This window comes from Piliocolobus tephrosceles, chromosome 8 (assembly GCF_002776525.5).
Source record: "Piliocolobus tephrosceles isolate RC106 chromosome 8, ASM277652v3, whole genome shotgun sequence".
Lineage (NCBI taxonomy): Eukaryota > Metazoa > Chordata > Mammalia > Primates > Cercopithecidae > Piliocolobus > Piliocolobus tephrosceles.
This window is the reverse complement of record NC_045441.1, coordinates 62,400,184-62,420,678: the sequence shown is the minus strand read 5'-3', so window position 1 is coordinate 62,420,678 and position 20,495 is coordinate 62,400,184. Positions and strand designations below refer to the sequence as shown.

The window sequence follows — 20,495 nt, the reverse complement described above, 5'->3', positions numbered from 1 at the left end:
TTCCCTTTTTGTGGATATTGTTTGCATTTTTGTCTTGATCTCAGTTATCTTCCAGCAATAAATACTTGAGATGTTATTATGGTTATCAAATCTTACAAGTGATTATTACAGAAGGATAGAAATGGTATTGAAGGATTAAAACATAAATTATGAAGAAAAGTAACTGAGCTATGCCCTTTTTTATTTATTTTCTTAGAGAAGCATCACACATTTTTAAGAAGACTTTGTTTTGGAATCACATAGCGTAACTTTTCTTCCTGGGCCATGAAATCAAAGCATTACCGAGGGAGCACTAACAGCTCAGTGTGCCTGGCTCTACAGCACATGGGTGTCCCGTCCAGTGGCTTGCTGCCCACTATGAACATGCACACTTTGCCTGAGCACTGAAGGCCCTTCTTCCCAGGAGCGGTTGGAAGAACCAACACTTGTCAAAGCAAATCATATTTGTTATCTAAATATGAGGAAACTCTTAAAAACAGAACAAAGTCTAACGTATTACTCTACAAGACAGATTTTTTTGAAGTACTGCTCAGAAGTGTGACTTTTTCCACTGCTACATTAAGAATTAGCCAAAGAAAAAGATGGTGAATTATGCATTATATACTATATGCATTATATACAGTAAATTATGCTTTATATACTACAAAGGAAGAAGAAAGATGCAGAAAATAATATGAAAGCTAATGGGTAAGAAATACGTGCTTAAGTTGGGGCAGGAAGGTCAACTTTTGATTTCTATGAAAGAAAACAAAGGCTTCAATTAGTAGTAGGTGAATGGGTGTCCCAAGAACAGATAATGATTGCTGAAATGAGGGAGATACCATCTTAAGCAACTAGAAAGGACATATGTGAAAGCATTGATACACAGACAGGATACAGTGATTTTGAAGAACCTAAGTAAAAATGAGAGCAAGGTTTTCAGAAAAAGCAGAATAAAGGAAAATAAACCCACAAAAGTGAATTGGAAGAACTTTGACCAGTAATATATTTGATAGTGGATGTGTTTTGAGGATTATTTATGACCCGTATCAGTAGGCATTATTGTTATGATCATAGGAAAATCCTGGGGAAGAGGGTTTTTGGAATGAAGAATGGCCGTATTGTCTAATGTGTCTTCTTACCCAGCTCACCCTATGTTAAGAATCTTAATTCTGGAAAATTTTAAATTGTTTCTGGATACACATAAGAACTCCTGGCAGAATTTTTCTCCTCTGGAAATAAAGTCATTTAAAATTTTTACAAATCAAATTCTTTCTGTTTTTTCATTTATCTCAGATTTTCTAAAACTGATGCCACATTGGCAATTCTGTTAAAAGTTCAAAATTAACAAATTGTATTACCAGAAAGGCTTATATCATGACTGCCTAAACATTGTATTATTGGCACAGATTCAAAATTCAAAATTTTGAGTATTATTTTAATCCTTCTCTTTTCTATCAACTGATTTGAATCACATATATTTAAATGTTTGAAGGCCAATATATTCTACTATGTAATGATCTACACATTTTTGAGATGTTACAATAATTCATGATTCATTTGAAAGTGGAAAAAAGAGTACTTTAGTTTTACTCTAATGTCTAGATATTTAAAATATTGTTGTGGGGCTGGGCATGGTGGCCACTGTAAGCCCAGCACTTTGGGAGGCTGAGGTGGGAGGATTGTTTGAGCCAAGGAATTCAAGCCTGGGCAACAAAGCAAGACCTTATCTCTCAAAAGAAAAAAAAAAAAAAATTAGCCAGCCATGGTTGTGTGTGCCTGTAGTCCCAGCCATTGAGGTGAGAGGATCCCTTGAGCCTAGGAGGTTGAGTTTGCAGTGAGCTAGGATTACACTACTGCACTCCACCTGGGCGACAGAGCAAGATCCTATTAAAAAAAAAAAAAAAAGTAAATGGCTATAGGTATTGAAATACAAAGGTAGCCCCATTATCATAGAACCTGATAATCATGGGTTCTCATTTCTCAATCCCCATATTGGTTTAAGTGTTTTTGTTCATGTAATGCTATATGCATGTTTTGAGTGAAGTGCATATTTGAAATGAAATCAAATGCCTGAAGTTTTTGAATATTACATCTTCTGAGTGTTTTCTTCCTAGCTTTTAAAGGGGATGACATTAACTTATGTTTGTGGATTCCCTATTATTTGGCCCTTAGAACCATTTAGCTCCTAGATTTTAGTTTCGTTTAACTAGGCCTCGATTTTTGAAGTCAACACATAATTATTCATAATTGAAATAAGTAAAAAGTATTAACCAGGCATGGTGATTCATGCCTATGTCTCAGCTACTCTGAAATCACATGAGAAGATTTCTTGAGCCCGGGAGTTTGAGGCTTTAGTAAACTATGATTGTGCTATTGAATGGCAGTCTGGATGACAGCGCAAGCCCCCACCTGTAAAAAAAAAAAAAAAAAAAAAAGGAAAACGTAAAAAATTTTAGTTCAACTCGGGTTTTGAATTTAAAATAACTAAATTTGGGTTCCAAAGGGTCCCTTCTGCTTATAAGCAAGTACCATTGAGAATTTCCTTCAGACATAGCCAAAATAAGAAGACAGCAGTCCCTGCTTCATTACAAAAAACAGATTGTTACAGCTTCAGGTGAAATAACTAATGTTAGCTTATTGATTTTTAAATAGACTGTCCCTGCCATCTGGAGAGAAAACATTAGTTGGGGGGAACACATTGTTTACTGAAGATATTCCTAGGTTCGAATTATATGACGAACACAGACGTAATTCAGTTTACCTAATGAAGGCTCTGTATTTCATGTGAGTGTTGTTATTAAGCTTTGTTTCTCATATTAAAACGTCAGATTTAGCTTTACAAAAAGGATATAGCAAATAGTCCAGCATAGTCCACCACCTTCTTGTTCATTATTTCCATATCTTATTTGGCAGTTAGGAATCATTGAATCATTGAATATAAATGGTTTGTTTAGCACCTGGAGAGTGATATTCATATGATGAAAATTTCCATTGTAAGTTTTCATATTTAATTCATATATATTTATTATATGTATTTAGTTTTTCTTTAAGAAACAAAGCAGACTAATGATTTTTATATTCTGTTTTATAATGTTTATAGCTGATCTTAGTTCAGCAATACAGAACTCAATTATCTTAGTTCAGAATATGGAATTCTAAGTAGTCCCTCAATCGTTTAGTCCTTAATTTATGTATTAATACTATATTATAATCATAATGACTACTGTATGTTGCATACTATTATGTTATTATCGTAATGCTAGGAACTTCGTATTTACTATTTCTAAATATTAAAGCTATACTGAAAGGCAGATGTTAATATCCCCATTTATAACATGAGAGAATTGTAACTCAGAAAGGTTAAGTAACATTTCCAAGTTGTACAGCTCTGCATAGTAAGTGGCAGACACAAAATTCAAATCAAATTCTGTCTCAGTCCAGGCCTCTTATCCATACAATAAGCCACATTATTTGAAATGTTATTGTCTTAGTCTCTTTTGTGTTGCTGTAGCAGAATACCACAGACTGGGCAATTTATAAAGAAAAGAAATTTATTTACAGTTCTGGAGGCTGGGAAATCCAAGAGCATGGTAAGGGCATCTTGTTAGGCCTTCTTATTTCATCATCCCATGGTGGAAGGCAGAAGGTCAAGAGAGCATGAGAAAGCAAGAGATGGCTAGATTTGCTTTTATAACAAACCCATTCATGATAATGACATTAATCCATCGTAAAGGTCCCACCTCTCAATGCCGTTGCATTGTGAATTAAGTTTCCAACATATGAACTTGAGGGCAAACTATACCAGTTATATAGTTCTGTTTCATAGAAAAGAGATGCCATGATTCTCATGAATCAAATTTAAATTAATATCTGAAGCCAAAGTTTCCACATTTTCCAGAATATATCTCTCTGATCTAGAAAGTATATGATCATAAGGCCCTTCCTTCAAAAGGCTTAGATCATGTAGGATCTCTTTAAAACTGAAAAGATGACCTTCAACTAGATGGAATGTAAGGTGGAACTTCTTTTTATTAGAGCTTTGATGTTCTCAGAGTGTCTCATCAATGTGTTTTGCAGAAAAACAGTAATAGAAGCCAGTATGACCATTAGACAGAACCAGGGAGACCCTTAGGAGCATAGAAACAATTGTTAAAATTGTTTTCAGGAAAAATAGTTTCAGTATAGAAATGGAAATGTTTTAACTAAATTATCTGGAATCTTGAATGTCTATTTCCTTGTGTTTAATTCTAGGAAAATAAAGCATAATATAATTTATAATCTCCATGTTTTATATTGATAATATAAAACTTATGTATGGCTATAATTTTGACCAGAAAAAATATTAGATTTGGGGAAGGGTGGTAGGTGGAATGGGGAGTGATAATGCAGAAGATGGTCACAATTGTGTGCCTGACATTTATTTGTGAAAATAAGTATGAATGGAAGTATATAGTTATGAAATGTTTTATCTACATTTCTGTAGATTTATATGTATCTATTCAACCAACATGTGGCTTTGCCAAGGAGATCGTCTTTGAGGAGTATTTTGGAGCATGAAAAGAATGTACTGCTTTTAGCTCCAGAGAAGATGGCGCACCAGCAAGTGCATCTATCTCCCTTCTGTGAGCTTACCAAATGCAGAGGCTTTTATATTGGATACAAGGAAAAATATACAGAAGTAGGCTGCTTATAAAAGGGAGTGATGCCTAAAATAAAGGCATTGAAAGGTTGAAAATAAAGGGAAAGAAAAATATCTACCAGGCAAATATGAATAAAAAGAAAGTCTGTTGTAGTAATCTTGAGGCAAAAGACATCGTAAGGGACAAAGAAGGACATTATATATTGGTAAAATGAAAAAGAATTTCCCAAATGAAAAAGAGCGAATCCAAGAACATCATGTACAGAGACATGGAAGAATGAAAAATATGTGTGGGTAATATCCAAGAATTGTGTCTGTTGCATGATATTTACAAAAGAAAGTTAGGGGTTAAACACCTAGGTCAGGTGGTTGTCAAAACTTGAAAGGCCTTAGAGTGTGTTTGCCTCTGTTCTTGGCACTGAAATAAGAGAACTCCTGAAATAGAGAAGATTCCATAACCGTGGGATGTATGATATAAACTTAGTGATACGGCCAGTTGTAAATGTTTGTATTTAGTTGTATGCCGTTGCTATAAATACTTTCAATCTGTCGAAACATAAGTAAAATATGTTTTAGGTGCTTGCTATTCCTTAAATTCAATAGTTCACACCCAACTAGATTGAATTATGAAGTCAGAATTGAATTGCAACAGTAACCAAAAGTTGTTGCTATTTTCAGAGGCTAGCTTTCTAAAATCCTCTTGATTTAACTTAGTTATAGGTCATGGTGTGGTATGGCACATATCAACTTGACCTTTGTAATAAGAAATGATGTAAAAAGCTCTGGGTTGACTTTTGGTATCTGCTACAATTATGTTAGCAAGTAGAAACTTAGTCTTATCACAGCTCTCAAATATAGTATATATTCAGATGCTACACATGACAGAATTTTTGGTGTTCAGAATTTCCAAGTTGATAAATATAAAATATGCAGCTACGTAAGAAGGAGACTTATTTTGTGGAATAAAATAAACTTTTGATTAATACCAAGTAGTGAAGATCAGAATGCTAATCCTTCTTAACTGGAATTCTAGAATTTTTTACTTTCATAGCCCTCTAGCTAAAAATACTGTTTTCTTGAAACAGAGTTTTCCATTAAGTTTCTGATCCTGTGAACACCTTGTATGTACATAGCTCTGTCAACATAGGATGGATTAGTCAGTGTTAACTTGCATTTCAAAATAGACACTGTTAAATAAAGAAAATAGTGCTTCATTGTCAGTGAGAACCATTACGTGCCACTTAAAGGAAAAGCAGGGATTCCTAGTTGATGTGTACTGATACATTCAGGCATATGTAGTACATATACTAACGCAAAATTGTGTTAAGTTGCCTAGTTTTCTTATGTGAAACATTAGTTTTACGGTGGCAGAAATACCGTTTATACAAAGTATAAAAATTGTGTTATAACTTTCTCAAGTGACCTTTGAAGGGAGGCAAAGTTGGGTCTGAAGCTGTAATATATTTCTTCTAGAATTTTGAGTGGAAATGGTGTATTCAGTGAAATTCATGGGTTAAAGATAGAGCATGAAGACATTAGCCAATGCAGCTGATAATCAGAGTTTTCTGGAAGCTCTGTCATGACTGCAGGGTAAACTAAATTCATTACTGTAAAGCAGAGTTACAAATCCATTTTTATATTAATTTCTTAGTGCTGATATCTGCTATAAATGCCTCACAAGAAAGATATTTTAATACTTTGTTCATTCAAATTGTACTAGATAATGATGGTCACATTGAGATCATTTCTATTACAGTCTGATGCGTAGTGTTTTTCACTGGTTGGTCTATGTTGTGGGACAACTACAAGGCAAAGGAAATGCAAAAAGTGAAAGTACAGTTAAACTGCACTTGCTTTCAATGAGATTCTTTATTCAGTTATAAACTTAGCTTTTAATTATAGTTTCTTTTTTGTTATTAAATTAATATTCTAATAAGAAACTACAACGAAATATTAGAGGTTGAATAGTATATTAGTGATTTACTCAAGATCAGTAGTCACTTAATACATTCATCTAAAGAAGGAATCATTTATTCATTGTATAAATATTTATTGAGTGACATAGTATGTGTCAGACATTATGCTAAGCTCTGGTGATACAGCAGAAAGCAAAATGGACTATTTTTTCAAGTTGATGCATGAAACTTTTTATAGCTCTGAGTAAATAATTCAACATTTAATCAGTTATATAACTTTCTTTAGAATTTATACAGTTTCTTAGAAAAATAGATGAGTAACAGCTCTTTAACATTTTAATAATCATGAATTAAAGGTCCATAGAAGGATATTTTTTATAACCAGTTATAGTAATAATAGCTAGTATTTATTGAATACCTATTTGCCAGGTATTATATAATTCTCTGTCATCCTCATAACAATCCTGAAAACTTTATTATTTTGAATCCATGGTTATAAATTGAAATTCAGGGAAGATTTGAACAAAATTTAGTTACAGACTTTCTTATCAAACTCTATAGTAATCACCTTGGTTGTATTGCTTCTAAAACTGAAAATTCCATGAAAGTAGAGCTTGTGTCATTCTTGTATACATTTGTATCTTCAGGGCTTGCACTGTGGCTGTGAAATAGTTGATATTCAATATATGAAATAACTCACTTCCATAGGAAAAATAAACTTCCCTTGATTCTATCAAAGACCATTAAGTTTTACTTATCTTTAATTACAGGACTGCACAGGGCCATATTGATTTCTCCTCCTGTGCTGGCTGCCTTGAGCGCTGCAGAGAGGGGCTGATGTGCAACTGGAAAACACTCAGAAAAAATAGAACCTGGAACAAAGTGGCTGAGCAGGGAAAAGCTATGCACATATGCCCATCACCTTAAGAGTACAATGCTGCTCTCATTTGCTAGCTAGGGAATCCATTTCTGAACAATCCACCTTAGTCTTTCGTACTCTGAATATTAATAGCCTTGTTCTTACCTAGCCTTACCTAGTCTAATTATTTTCATTTAAAAAATTGTTTTCTAAAAATATTGGCTAATTTGAAATCACACCAAAAGATACTTTATTCTTTTATATTTTTGCTATGTAATTCCTGCTTGTGTATCAGAATTACTTGGAGAGCTGGTTAAAGTACAGATTCCTTCCAGAGACTCTGACTTGGTTCTGGGGTAGGGACCAATAAACTGCACTTCTAGCAAGTTTCCAGGTGATTTTGATCCTCTGTAATCTTCTAAAAATAGGATAAATCTTGGCTCAACACATCCCATTTGAAGGGAAGCGTTATTGTCAATCATTGCAAGGCCAATGATTCTAAAGTTTTTGTTGACGTTGCTTTGTTTTGCTTTCACATGTAACAGTCTCCCTGAAATTTCAATGCCAACATGATTTCTCAGACCCTTTGCTTGCTGTAAAATCTTTCCTCAGATGAGGAAGATTTTCTCAGAAGACCATTTGTTATCTAATTAGGCTTTCTAAGTGGGGAGAAATCACTTGTTAATTGAGTATCCCTTATTCACATAGAATTGGTGCTGTTCCTCTAAGAAACAGAAAATTCCAGTAAATAAGGTCTTCAGTTGGAACAAAAATTAGTACACTGTACTTTCCCCTCCATCCCATTCCTTGGAAGTCTAAGGGAGTCAAGCTCCCTGACTGCAGACAAATGCATATAGTTTTATTGCTGTAACAATAGTTTGAGGAATGTGAGGTTGGGAGAAGAGGTCACATCAATGAGTGAGTGAGTGAGTGAGTGAGTGAGTGAGTGAGTGAGTGACTGGAGGAACACCAGTTATTGGTGAGTAATTTGTAGCAGACGACAATTGTAGAGCACAAATTCAGTATTTGAGGTAATTAAGTTTTAAATCTTACTTCATTTAGATTCCAGAATCATAGGGTTTGTTAATACATGAAAAGTCTCTGCTTGATTACAGATGAACTGAGGATATATCATTGTGCTAGAATTAATTGGGTTACACTACCTCCTTTGCTTGTTTCTAGTTATCTACCAACTGAGATTGATTTTAGAGGAAAGCGTATTATAATCCAGAAAGACACAACTTGAACTCCATAATGTCAAGTGTTGAAATCCCGAAGGATGAAAATATAATTCTGGAAAAAATAATAAAACATTCTTTATATGTATTTACATTTTAAAAGGGGGTTTATTTGAGAAAAATAAAAATAAAACAATACACTGTACACAATAAAATAGGAAAATTAGCACGTATTTTTACAAGCAAAACCACTCAGGTACACTAGCAGGAGTCACTCCAGTATAACAGTTATGCAGACAAACTATTTATAAAGAAATAGGTCACAAATGGAAATGTATAAATGCATATCACTGTGTTGATAATTGTGTGCACCTAGCTTTATATAACTGTAGTCATCTGAAATCCTGATGAACAAGCTAAGCTTTTTGGCAAGATGGATCAAAAAATGCAGTGGGTCACCAACACGTATGTAGTTACCCAAGGAACCGAGATCCTGATAAATTTTCTTTCACAAACGCAGGCATAAAAAATCTTTCTTTCTTTATTGAAGAAATTGCAACATGTTTGGGCACAGAGACAATGCTTATATGCAAAGTCAACGTTGTGATAATGCACTTCTGGTGGAGTCAAATTTCTGATGTCCAAGGCATTGGAAGAGAAGTCTGCCCTAGTTCTCACAGAGAAACCAGTTCCCCTCCTGTGTGTGTTCTATATGGGCCCCCGGCGGATCGCATGGTGCCTGATAACATTGAGGGCAGGTCTTCTTCACCTCATTCACTCAAACTCACACACTAATGTCATCTGGAAGCACCCTCACAGACACACCCAAAAAATGCTTTAATAGGTTTTAAGTATTTAATCCAGTGACATCTAAAGTTGAATCCACAGGTCAACCCTTTGTCAACTTAGCTCCCTTAAGTATCTCCCTAATCATACTTAATTTCCAAGTAAAGACTGCAACAACCGCCTAACATGATGCAACTAACATGATGTAACGATCCTGCGTATGACCAAAAACTAATCCCTTTCCCAGAATTCAGCTTTCAAGATTTCATATTCGAGATTTTAATATTTCGAGATTGTCATTTTCAGGATTGTAGACATGAGAGATTTCAGACCTAAGGGATTTAGACCCTAGGGATTTTGTATCTTTTTCAGATTTCAGCATTCAGGATTATTGCATGTGGGATTGTGTCTTTCAGGATTATGATCCAAATCCATTTTAGAAAAGGTCATTGTGAACTAGAGGTCTGAGGATATTTCTGGAAATATTTTGGTGATATACAGGTTTTTTAATACTTATTTTTTTGCCTATATGTCTGCATAAAAAGAAATGGGATTATGATAACTTTGAAATAACATTTTACATTAGGATTTAATTCTCATTCTCATTTACTATTAAATTGAGAACCTAGGGTTTTTGGCCCTTGTTAATTTTTTTTCTTTATCTTTGACCTATATGTATATAAAATATAATATTTGGATTAGTTTCTAATAAATGCTTATTTAATTGAATTTGAATTTATTATATTGAAACTTGTTAAACTACCCATCTGTCCTAACCTGACATTTGTATTAGCTTGTTACAGTTCTTGTAATAGAACATGTATCTTTTCCCCCAAAATTAGTAAAATGTAGTTTTATAAATACCCCAAAAGAAACTGAGTCACGTTTCTTTACTAACATTACTGAGATGATGTGAGAAGAATTAACTCAACATTCTTAATAATGAAAATATAGTAATCAATATAGTTGATGGTTGTGTTGATGATACTTATTTTTCTTCTCAGAAACAAGTGGGCTTTGTGTAAGTATCCAATGTCTTTTCACTCTAAAATATTTTTTCATTATCAAGAGTTAAATAAAAGAGAAGATGGCTAATGGAAAAACATACTGCAAGAATGCAGGGATGAAATGTAAATAAACCATGTTAAATAATGGTCAAAATGAAGAAGACACATTATTTGCAGTATTTTGTGTGGAATGCCCTTTCCTGGAACCTTTAATAACTAGGATAATTACAAACTCAGTTTTCTGGAGTTGTATTCTGTTTCTTATTATTATGAAAGCTGAGAGATCTTTTTTTTTTTTAAAATCAATTGTGGTTTGAAGGTGTAATTTAAACTTAAAAAGACAAAAGATGCATAGGCATATTATATCACTATTGTGATTTTGTTATCCCTTTTGTATGTTCATCATAAATTTTTGTATTCTCTTAAAAATCACTCTGAAACAGATAGTGGGTCCATTTTTCATGAGTAGATCATATTAAATTTTATTTGGAATATCTCAGATAATGATTTGTATCCTGTTGGTAAGGGACAAGATGGTGAGACTGGATAAAACAAATGCTAGACTTATATGGTTAGTTATTAATTACCTGTATTTCCTCAAGCAACTCTCTTTAAAGCCTGACTCCAATAGTGAGTTCTTTTGTAATCAAGTCTTCTTAGTTTCCTCATGAGTAAATTTCAGTTATTGTTTTTCTTAATATAAGAAGTTCTTGTTCTGATCTCACCACAAAAAAAAGTGGTAACTAGCTGAGATGATGGATTTATAACTTGATTATGGTAATTATTTCACAAGGTATAGGTATATCAAATCATCAAATTGTACACCTGAAATATAAAGAATCTTGATTTGTCAAGTATACCTCAATTTAAAAAATGTTCTTTAAATAAATGTTTTGTAGAATAAAAAAAAAAAAGTTCTTCAAAAGAAATCTTAAATCTCCAAATGTAAACAGGGAAAATCGGAACTCCCCTGGTTCCACGGAGAACCTTTTTTTGGGGAAACTTAGGCAACTCCAGGTATTCTATGTCATAAGGCAGAGTTTGAAAACTACAATTGACTATCTCTAAACTTCCTCCTGGGTCTAAAATGTGAAGATAGTCACCACTTTAATACATCATCCTGAAGGAAAATTGTTAGGTCCACACTGTTTCTATCCTTTGAATTTTACACATAAATTTAGAAACCAAAAGTTTATTTGTAATATCAGAAGGAATCAGATCATTGTTTTTTGGTTGGTTGTTTGTTTTCCACTGACAGGAACATAAGATTTTGTTGTGTAGCTTAAATCAACTGCAGTTTGGAATATATATTTTTTTGAGATTGTAACTTATATATCCAAATATAATTTTTCAAGAAGTATTCAGTAGAAATTAATCTGTAAAAGAAGAGGAATTCAGCAGTGCCTTATTTGATGAATGATTTAACATACTTATTTCTTTCCTTTCATCAAAACTCTGTGTCCCCTTGTTTGCCCCCTCTGACTTCATACTCTGGAATTGACTAAGATTCCTCTTTCATCGGATTATTCTGGGAATCTTGAAATAATCTGCTTTTTCCTCTCTTTCCCTGTTGCTTCTGATGCCTTAGAATTACATTTTCCTTGCTGATTTAGTTTAGAAAAGAGAAAAGAGCTTCCATGACTAGTAGATTATCACTTTTGGGTTTGCTCTTGAAAGTGACAAGATGCTAGGATCCCTCTTTGGAATGTAAAATTTATCTCTTATATAGAAATGATATAAATGTGCACCAGAGACTATAAAACTCTGATACTATCTACTGTACTGTATAGCTGAATGCCACAATGTGTCTGGTAATCTACTGACTATCATAAATGCTATTTCTGCAGAAAAGTTAGGAGGCCCATATTTCAGGCAACCAATGTGTAGTTGAACACAGAACAGTCATAGTTGGGTACTAACCATATTGATTTATCTATCAACAGGTGCTTATGCTCAGAAATTCTGTATCTGTAAGAAATCAGAGTACTTTCTTTTCTTTTTGCAAGTAAATTGAATTTAACCTGAGAGGCTGAGGGGAAATTTTCACATTAAGCCATGGTTTTGTGTTTTGTTTTGTTTGTAGACATAGTACTAACTGGATGGATGCAATAAAATTCATAGGTGGTACTAAGATACAATAGGATTTGTGAAATGGACAATTGTCTTGCATCAATAGCAAGTAAAAAATCAAGCCTGTCCTTCATACAAATTTTATTCTGGGGTGTGCTTGTTTTCCAAAACTACCTCTACTAAATCTCCTGTTAGTCCTGAAACTAGAAGGCAGAAAAGCTTCTAGTGCTACAGCCAACTGCAGTGTAGCCTGAGAAACAGGCAACAAAAATAGAACACCAGGATTGCTGTGCGTGGGTGAGGCAGAAACCACATTATGAGCAAAAGCTTCCAGTATTATTTTAGAACCAATACAGAGCTCTGCACTTCTCTCCTCTCTCTTCCAAAAACACATACTACAAAAATAAAATGAAATGAAATGTATGTGCATTTGCCCTCTTAGAATTATGATTCTTAATTTTTTTTCTTGCCTTCCTTTCTTTGGAAGCGAATCGCCAGTATGGAAACACAGTGTGTAAAGCAAGCTTCGAGGGAGGAAAGAGTTAATTGCTTTTAAGGCCCTGCAATAGAGAATTATGGTTTGAAAGATAGAGGCTGGACAGCTGGGTTTGCTGGGGTATTTTTAAATGCATTAATGCAGGCTCCAATCACTCGGCCATGCTTGACCTATTTTTGGCTCAGGCCGACCATTGTTCTATTTCTGTGCCTGTGGGCCATGCTGTTGTTGATTCATATGCAAATGGATTATCACTCGCTTTAGCCAACTTGAGCTGAGAGAGACTGAGAAAGGGGGAAGAGAGGCACAGACACAGATAGGAGAGGGGCACCGGCTGGAGCCACTTGCAGGACTGAGGGTTTTTACAACAAAACCCTAGCAGCCTGAAGAACTCTAAGCCAGGTTTAATTGGTTTCTTTTTCTCGTGGGTAGACTTAATAATTTTCTACTTATTCTGACAAAGAAATAACCCCGAAGCACGTTCCTGTTTCCCACCTGCTTGTAGTTTCCGGGATAACCTAAACTCCAGAGAGCTGTAGCATCCACTCTGTCCTTTCTGCTTTGCACACAGGTTGGTAACATGGGAAAAGTGTCCAGGTCTTTTTAAAAGTGGATGCCCATTTGAGCAGAAAGGAAATCATTGTTGAAGTTGATCCTCTGCTGCTTCTCCTCAGGGAGGAGGGAGAACCAGCGAGGGTAGCTCCTGGGGCCGGTGCACTGAGCAGTGATGAATGTTTCATGTAGCTGAAGTAAGAGTGACTGGAATATGCTGCAGACAATTTACGAGAGTGACTCCTGTTTTTCCTCAGATGGGGTGGCTGGACGAGAGCAGCTCTTGGCTCAGCAAAGAATGCACAGTATGATCAGCTCAGGTAAGATCCTCTTTCATAACTGAGATGATTTAGGTTTGAAAAGGGGCTGGCTTGGGAAATGCAGCTAAGAAAAGCACCTCTCTTAAGGAAATTGCTGCTTTTTCATGTTGATGTTGCTATTTTCTTGGTGCGTCTGTAGGGTTTAACTTAGATCCCTTCCATTACTGTTTCTGTGCATATTCAGTCTGCTTAGGGACAGCAGCTTCTGAATGAAATTGCAAACTATTGCTTCTGATGAAAGATGAGACTGAGATAAGTAAAATGTAGTTGGGGGTGTTTTGCCTTTACTATGGAACTAGAAAAAGGAGATCTGTACTGATTGTAAGCCTATTCTAATAGGACTTTAAAAATCAGGTAAGTTCATATTGGGGCTTCAGTTTAAACTGCAGCCCCGCTAGCCTGACGATTTTATATTTACTGTGTGCCTACAGAAGCACATCTATTTATAGACCTACCTTCTAAAATGTGTTTGCTACAGAGTTATAAAGGTAGTTTTCTTTTTTCCATTATGTGGCTTTTTCTCATCAGCCCCAAATGAAACTGTTTAGGATGAAATAAAATTGTTATTAGCAGATGCTTATTTTGATTTTCTTCAAAAACATGTGGGAAGTCTAGCATTGTCAGGCAGATGTGATGGCATAACACACATGTAAATGTGTTAAAAGCAGGTGCAGCATTTTAAAGGATAATAGGAACAGATTCTAATTTCTAGTTTCTCAGGGAGATGAGCTGGTGGGAGATGGAGCTTGTCAGCCTTGTCAATTTATACTTACTAAATGAACATACTCTCCAGGCAATATCACTTACTTGTAATTATTGCCTTTCGTATTTATTTCCTATGGCTATTTCCTAAAGCTTTGGGAACTCTTTGTTTCTGTCCTCTTCTGAATGATTCAACCTAAAATTGGCTTAAAGTTCTCACTCAGATCCCACCTCCTATGTGGGTTTAATCGTAATTATAGATCACCGCCTAGATTTCCATGATAAGAATGCCACATAAAGCAGTGTTTACTTTATAGAGCTAGGTGTGAAAGAAATATTCCACAGGTTGGCATGATGTCTGTTTTGGTGTTAATACACCTTCCCATATGCGGATCTATGTTTAAAGCTAGTTTTCTTTAAACCTTGGTTAGTTATGATGATTTTAAGATCCTTCTGTTGACCCCATCTTTTCATGGAATCAGAATAAAATATCACTTTTGCACAATTTGGTATTTATACACTTAAGTGACAGGAATTATGTTAATGAATAGTGCCTGCTTAACAAAAACAAACCTACCAGAATTTCGGTACAGTTTATTCTTATAGCTGCTTAACAAAAGCAAACCTACCAGAATTTCGGTACAGTTTATTCTTATAGCTGCAAAACTGACAAGGACTCCAGGAGGGTTTAACAAGTATGTCTCTAATGGGACTGGTCATTTAACTTAGCATTTTATTTTTAAAAATATGGATGAACTCTTTGGAAATAACTAGTTTAGAAATCTTTTCAGCACTATGCTTTATCCTTTTCGTCCTCACTTCTGTGTTACAAGTTCGATTTTTTTTTCATGTGGTAGAAACATACATGCCTTCCAAGTAGCAAGTGTCTGCTGACGCTAAGTCTGGCTACAGGTGTTTGCAAGCTTTGCTTTTCTCTCCACATCTTTGATAATCACATACAACTTTACACCCATTTCAGTAGAGATTGTTATTTTCCTAGCATTTAATGGTTTGTGTACAAAGCAACAAGATTTTCAGACAGGGAAGTGCTTCAGGCTGTCCATGCTTTTGCCAGTTCTACAAGAAGCAACATTTAAGCACCAGCTAGCTATTAAATGAAAGGTAATGTGGGTTAACCTCGACTCCCAAAACCTGTCTGGTATAAATACATAATCACTAAGTTCTATTTATTTTTAAAATTTGAACCATAAAAACAATTGTGCCCTTCCTAACATGCCATATATTTCATCTGTGTTCTTAAATTTAATTCACCTAGTCTTTATTGTATACTTCCTGTGAGGCACTGGCTCTCAAAGTTGTACTCACCAGAAGCACTTTACAAAATATGATACCTAGATTCCACTCCCAGAATGTCTGATTTAATTGGTGTGGGGAACAACGTGGGGATTGAGGTTTTTAAAATCTCCCCACCTATTTTAACCTTCAGCAAAGTGCGATCCACTGCTGTAGGGCTAGGGAACGGATGGTGATGCTGGTGAACTCCTATCAGTAGGGTTTGTCCTTTGAGTTAACTGCTAAATTAGGGGTGTGTTTGTCTTAATTTAGCTACAAATCTTGTTCAGCTCCCTTTTGGACCAGTGATCTGGATGTGATTCATAGGCTTAGAAGCAGAGTCTTTAGATTTGAAAGAGAGAAAGGATGCCTGGTAGCAGTGCAGAGGAGTGGAGAGAGCACTGTTCAAGGAGTCAAACACTTTGTATTCTAGCATGAGCTCCACTGCTAGCCAATTGTGTACTGATTTTTTACTCATCTTCAAACGGAAGAATAATGATGTCCTCCTGCTTGCCTCTTAGCATTCTTGTGAGGTTCAAATGTATCAATATGTATTTAAAACATATACTCACTATTATAATTGTTGTTTTTAGTGAATGAACCTAGGATCCTGGTTTCCAATGCCATGTTCTAGATTATCCAGCTGAACAAGCCAGATGAGTTACATTGTAGGTCACATGGGGGAAATGATCGTTTGTTTTGATAATCAGTTTGCCTTAGTTATCTTGTAAATCAACTATTTCTTTTGTTATCTTGGTTTGATAAGAGTTGAGATCTTTCCTATGCAGATTATGACTATAGGTAAGAGTGGGGTGTGTGTGTGTGTGTGTGTTCTGTGAAATGTCTCATTATGTAATAAAGGCAAAGAAGTTGCACGGTATGTGATTGAACAGTGAACCCCAATGGCAGATTTCTTGAGATTATTTTTAAAACGTTGGTTCTGTCGTGTAATCTCTTTAGCAATTGCTTTAGAGTTCCCATTTGTTGTTCTAGTTATGTTAGATATTATGCACTAATATAGATGGTTTTTGTTCAGAGCTCTTTATATGCTATTGGAATACAAGTGTTTTTTTATTGTTGTATGTTTTTCTGACATTGACTCAGCCAGGCTGAACATGTTTGGTAGAACCAGGTTCTATAATATTGTACTAATATATTTTAGTTTAAAGTTCTATAATATTAAATCTTAGAATTCAGTGTGAGTGACACAGTTTGTCAAGTGCCTCTCTACTTTTGTGGCTTGTGTGGGCCAGTGTAAGTGATAACTGTGGCAGAAACTGAAGCATGTACAAATATTGACTCAGGTCACTCCACAGGAGCTGGCAGGATTAGGGGTGTTCTCCCATTGCCAGGCTTGTAGCTTAACACATTGGGCAGCAGAGCTGTCCAGACAATATTGGAACAATTATTATGAAGGAATTTCCTAGAGCTTGTATAGAAGTAATGTAAGATATATTTACAATAAGGAAAGCTCATATTTTGGCCATCTATGCTTATTTTAGGGTATAAAAGAAAAACATTTAAATCAAAATCCTGAAATTCTTTTATATGTCTTCACCCATTTTTGAATCCTTTTGTTCCTTAGTGTGTGGTGTTGAGGGGAAGGGAACATTTTAGATTCAGTAGTCACGTCACTTATGTCTACTTGAAAAGCAGAATCTAATTATGAAAATGTAAGTCTGTGAAATGTTCCTGTCATGTCAAGAATCACTTCTGGTATTCCCCATAATTACTGTTTTGCCATTCTCTAACTCAGGTTATCTTCACTTGCAAGCCTGTTATCAATTGAGATAGATGATAGGTATCAATCAGAAATATAATTATAAATAGGCTCATTGAGAATGGAGATAAGAATGAGTATTTTATATTTCTAAGGATGACACAGGAGGCATAATTATGGTTATGTCCAATAAGTAAGAAAGTCCAATAAAACCCCTTAGAAGACTGAAATAAATCCAAATTCTGAATTCAAAAAATATTCTAAATGATGATTTTAATTTTGGAGATGAGCGATTTTAAAATGTGCCTTATAATTTCTCACTACTGATAAATAATGAAGTGAGCCCAAAATAGCATGTCAGCCAACAAACACTCCTTCCACCCCTGTCACCCAATATATTCAACAGTAACTGAGCAAAGAAAATGATATAACCTAACGCAACATACCTCAGAGGCTAACAGCCAAGGAAAAAATGTATGCGGAGGTTCTTTGATCATAATAGAGAGACCTGTCTCCTGGGCTGTCTTAGAATTCTACTGGAAAGTTGACCAATTCCTGAGAATTCTCACTAAGATTCCCAGATCTGAAGAGAAGAAAACTGAGTGGGTATCCTCACCATTTTGGGTGGTTCATGTTTTCTCTTGTGACTGAGAAATAGTAGAAATGAAGGCTTCAGCACAGCATACTAAATTGGGAGAATGATCGATCCGTAGCTCTTTGGAATGACGTACTTTTCACCAACTAACCTTAGAGATTCTACCAAGAAGAAAAGCATCAACTCATTGAACCCATGGAATTAGATGTCTTAGTATTACTTCCCACAAAGAGCACCTTAATAAAAACATGAATTTTATAAAAGAAAAGCTTAAAGATGAGATGATAAAACAAGAGAATGAGATGAGAAGGGAGATATAGATCTCAGGAAATGAATTAAGAATGAAAAATTGTAATGATTATAGAAAAAATATTCATTAGAAATAGGAGAAAACAGAATAGGCCCTGGTAAAAATCTTTACACATAAAGATGAAAGGTTTGAAAAAAATCAGAGTGAATGAAAAAGGAAACTGGGTTAATGCAATTAGAGAAAAGTCTGTAAATTTGAAAGACAAAGATAATCTAACAAGAAGATTGTGTCCCAGAAGTTGATATTCCAAAACAATGAAACAGAAGATAATTTTGCACAAATGAAGAAAAGTGATTTCACTACAAAAGAAGAAAGCAAATCTGCACATTAAAAGACCTCTCCATCTTTTAGAAAACTGGATGCAAGTGCTCAACAGAGTCATATCCTAATTGGGCTAGCAAATGGTAAATTGTAAATAATTCCTCAGGAGTTCTGGTAGCTGTAGTGGAGCCTGTGGAGTGGGAGGGTGGGGAAGAAGAGACTCAGAAAGCTTATCATATGTATGCCACGAACAACATCAGAAGACAATGAAGAAAAAAGTCTCAAAAGTTCTACAAGAAGTGCAACCCAGTGTGACACTTGGATGTTTTTAAAATATAAAGAAAATAGTTAGACAAGGTAGACGTTCTCAAACATGAAAGAGGCTGCTTGACAGTGAAAGCCACACAGTGAAGGGATGAACTTAAAACAAACAAAAAACTAAATTCAGAAGTAGAGAAAACATTATCAGAGTAATGAGGGAGCACTGAATGCATTTAAACAACTATTGAATTGTGTTTATAGGGCAGAAAGCAGATATTATAAAGTAGGGGAATGTAAAAATATTAATAAAGCTGACCAGTGTGAGGTGTTGGAGAGAGGTGAGATGGAAGGATGTGAGAAATGCTAATATCCTTCCTTTCTGAGTAGGGGCAGACTCCCTGCTGCTTAAAATAGAAACACACACAAAAAAGATTCAAAGCACTGATTTTTAAAAATAGTTTATTTAACCTTAAAGAGGTCTTTTTGGAAATAGTATCTCTTATGTTAAGGAAGTATTTAGTACATTTATAGTTCCTTCAACTGCAGTTTTAAATCTGCTTAATTCAGTTAAATTTAAATTTAAATTCAGTTAAGTTTAATTTCAGTTTTTAAAAATAAATATAACATCAGTGATATGTTCTTATTCTTATAATTTTTTAAATCTATCCATCCATCTCCTGAAGAATTCTTATAAAGATAGGAAGAAATTAGGAAAGATGCTGTGCTGTGTTTGGTGAAGAGAAGGGGCTTTTTCTTTTAGCATCATTCCTCTTTACAGAGCATGAAATTTTATAATAGGCATGTATTCTATGAGAAGTGTTTCTTACACACCCCTACACAAAGCTACTATTGCAAAATACTAACAGTGATTAATCGTAAGTAGTAGGTATATTAGTTAAGTTGTCTTCTCCTGCAAATAAAAGAAGACTCTAGTCAAAATGACAGACAAGTAGGACATTTATCATGTAAGAAAGTAGTTGGGTGGCTAGGCAGCACCAGGTAATCAAAAATGGCAGCAGCATTCAGGTCCTTCATATAGTTCCACTCTGCTGGTCTTAACCTTGGTTGGTGTGATCCTAAGATTGGATCCTCCAGCGGTCACAAACTGACTTGTAGCAGTTCCAAGCATCATATATATTTATGCATGACAAATTGCAGAGACAAAGGTTGGATCCTCCAATGGTCACAAGTTGACTCATAGCAGTTTCAAGCATCATGTTATTTATGCACGACAAATTCCAGAGACAAAGAGGGGAAACTGCTGTCTTGGCGTCTCTTTTAAAGGAAAGAAATCTTACCCAGACTTCTCCAGCAAATCATCCTTTATACTATATTGACCAGAAGAGCATCACCTGCCTATTCTTTCACTTGTTTTTGAGAGAAGTGGGACCCATGACTGAGCTGGGAAGGCGGGATACCTAAACCTGCTCAAGTTTCTATTGGGAAAAACAAAGAAGCAAGAGGAATAGATGTTAGCTAGGCACTAGCAGTATTTGCTACAACGTGTATATTGATGATTAGAAGTTTATTCTTTGCAATTTTATTTAC

At 35.0% G+C, this 20,495-nt stretch overlaps 1 protein-coding gene across 25 annotated transcripts in view; it reads left to right on the top strand.

Annotated features, from left to right (window-relative positions):
- The window catches only part of HDAC9 (histone deacetylase 9), a 679,750-nt gene that overhangs the window by 207,992 nt on the left and 451,263 nt on the right, over positions 1-20,495 (top strand). For 8 of the 25 annotated variants that reach the window (XM_023215947.1, XM_023215937.1, XM_023215923.1 and 5 more), the window contains exon 2: positions 13,743-13,805. In XM_023215947.1, the coding sequence (XP_023071715.1) occupies positions 13,743-13,805 (63 nt within the window). Of the gene's footprint in view, positions 1-13,125; positions 13,505-13,723; positions 13,806-20,495 lie in introns of those variants that run through there. The other 17 variants (XM_023215933.1, XM_023215943.1, XM_023215931.1 and 14 more) reach the window with 5 other exon arrangements.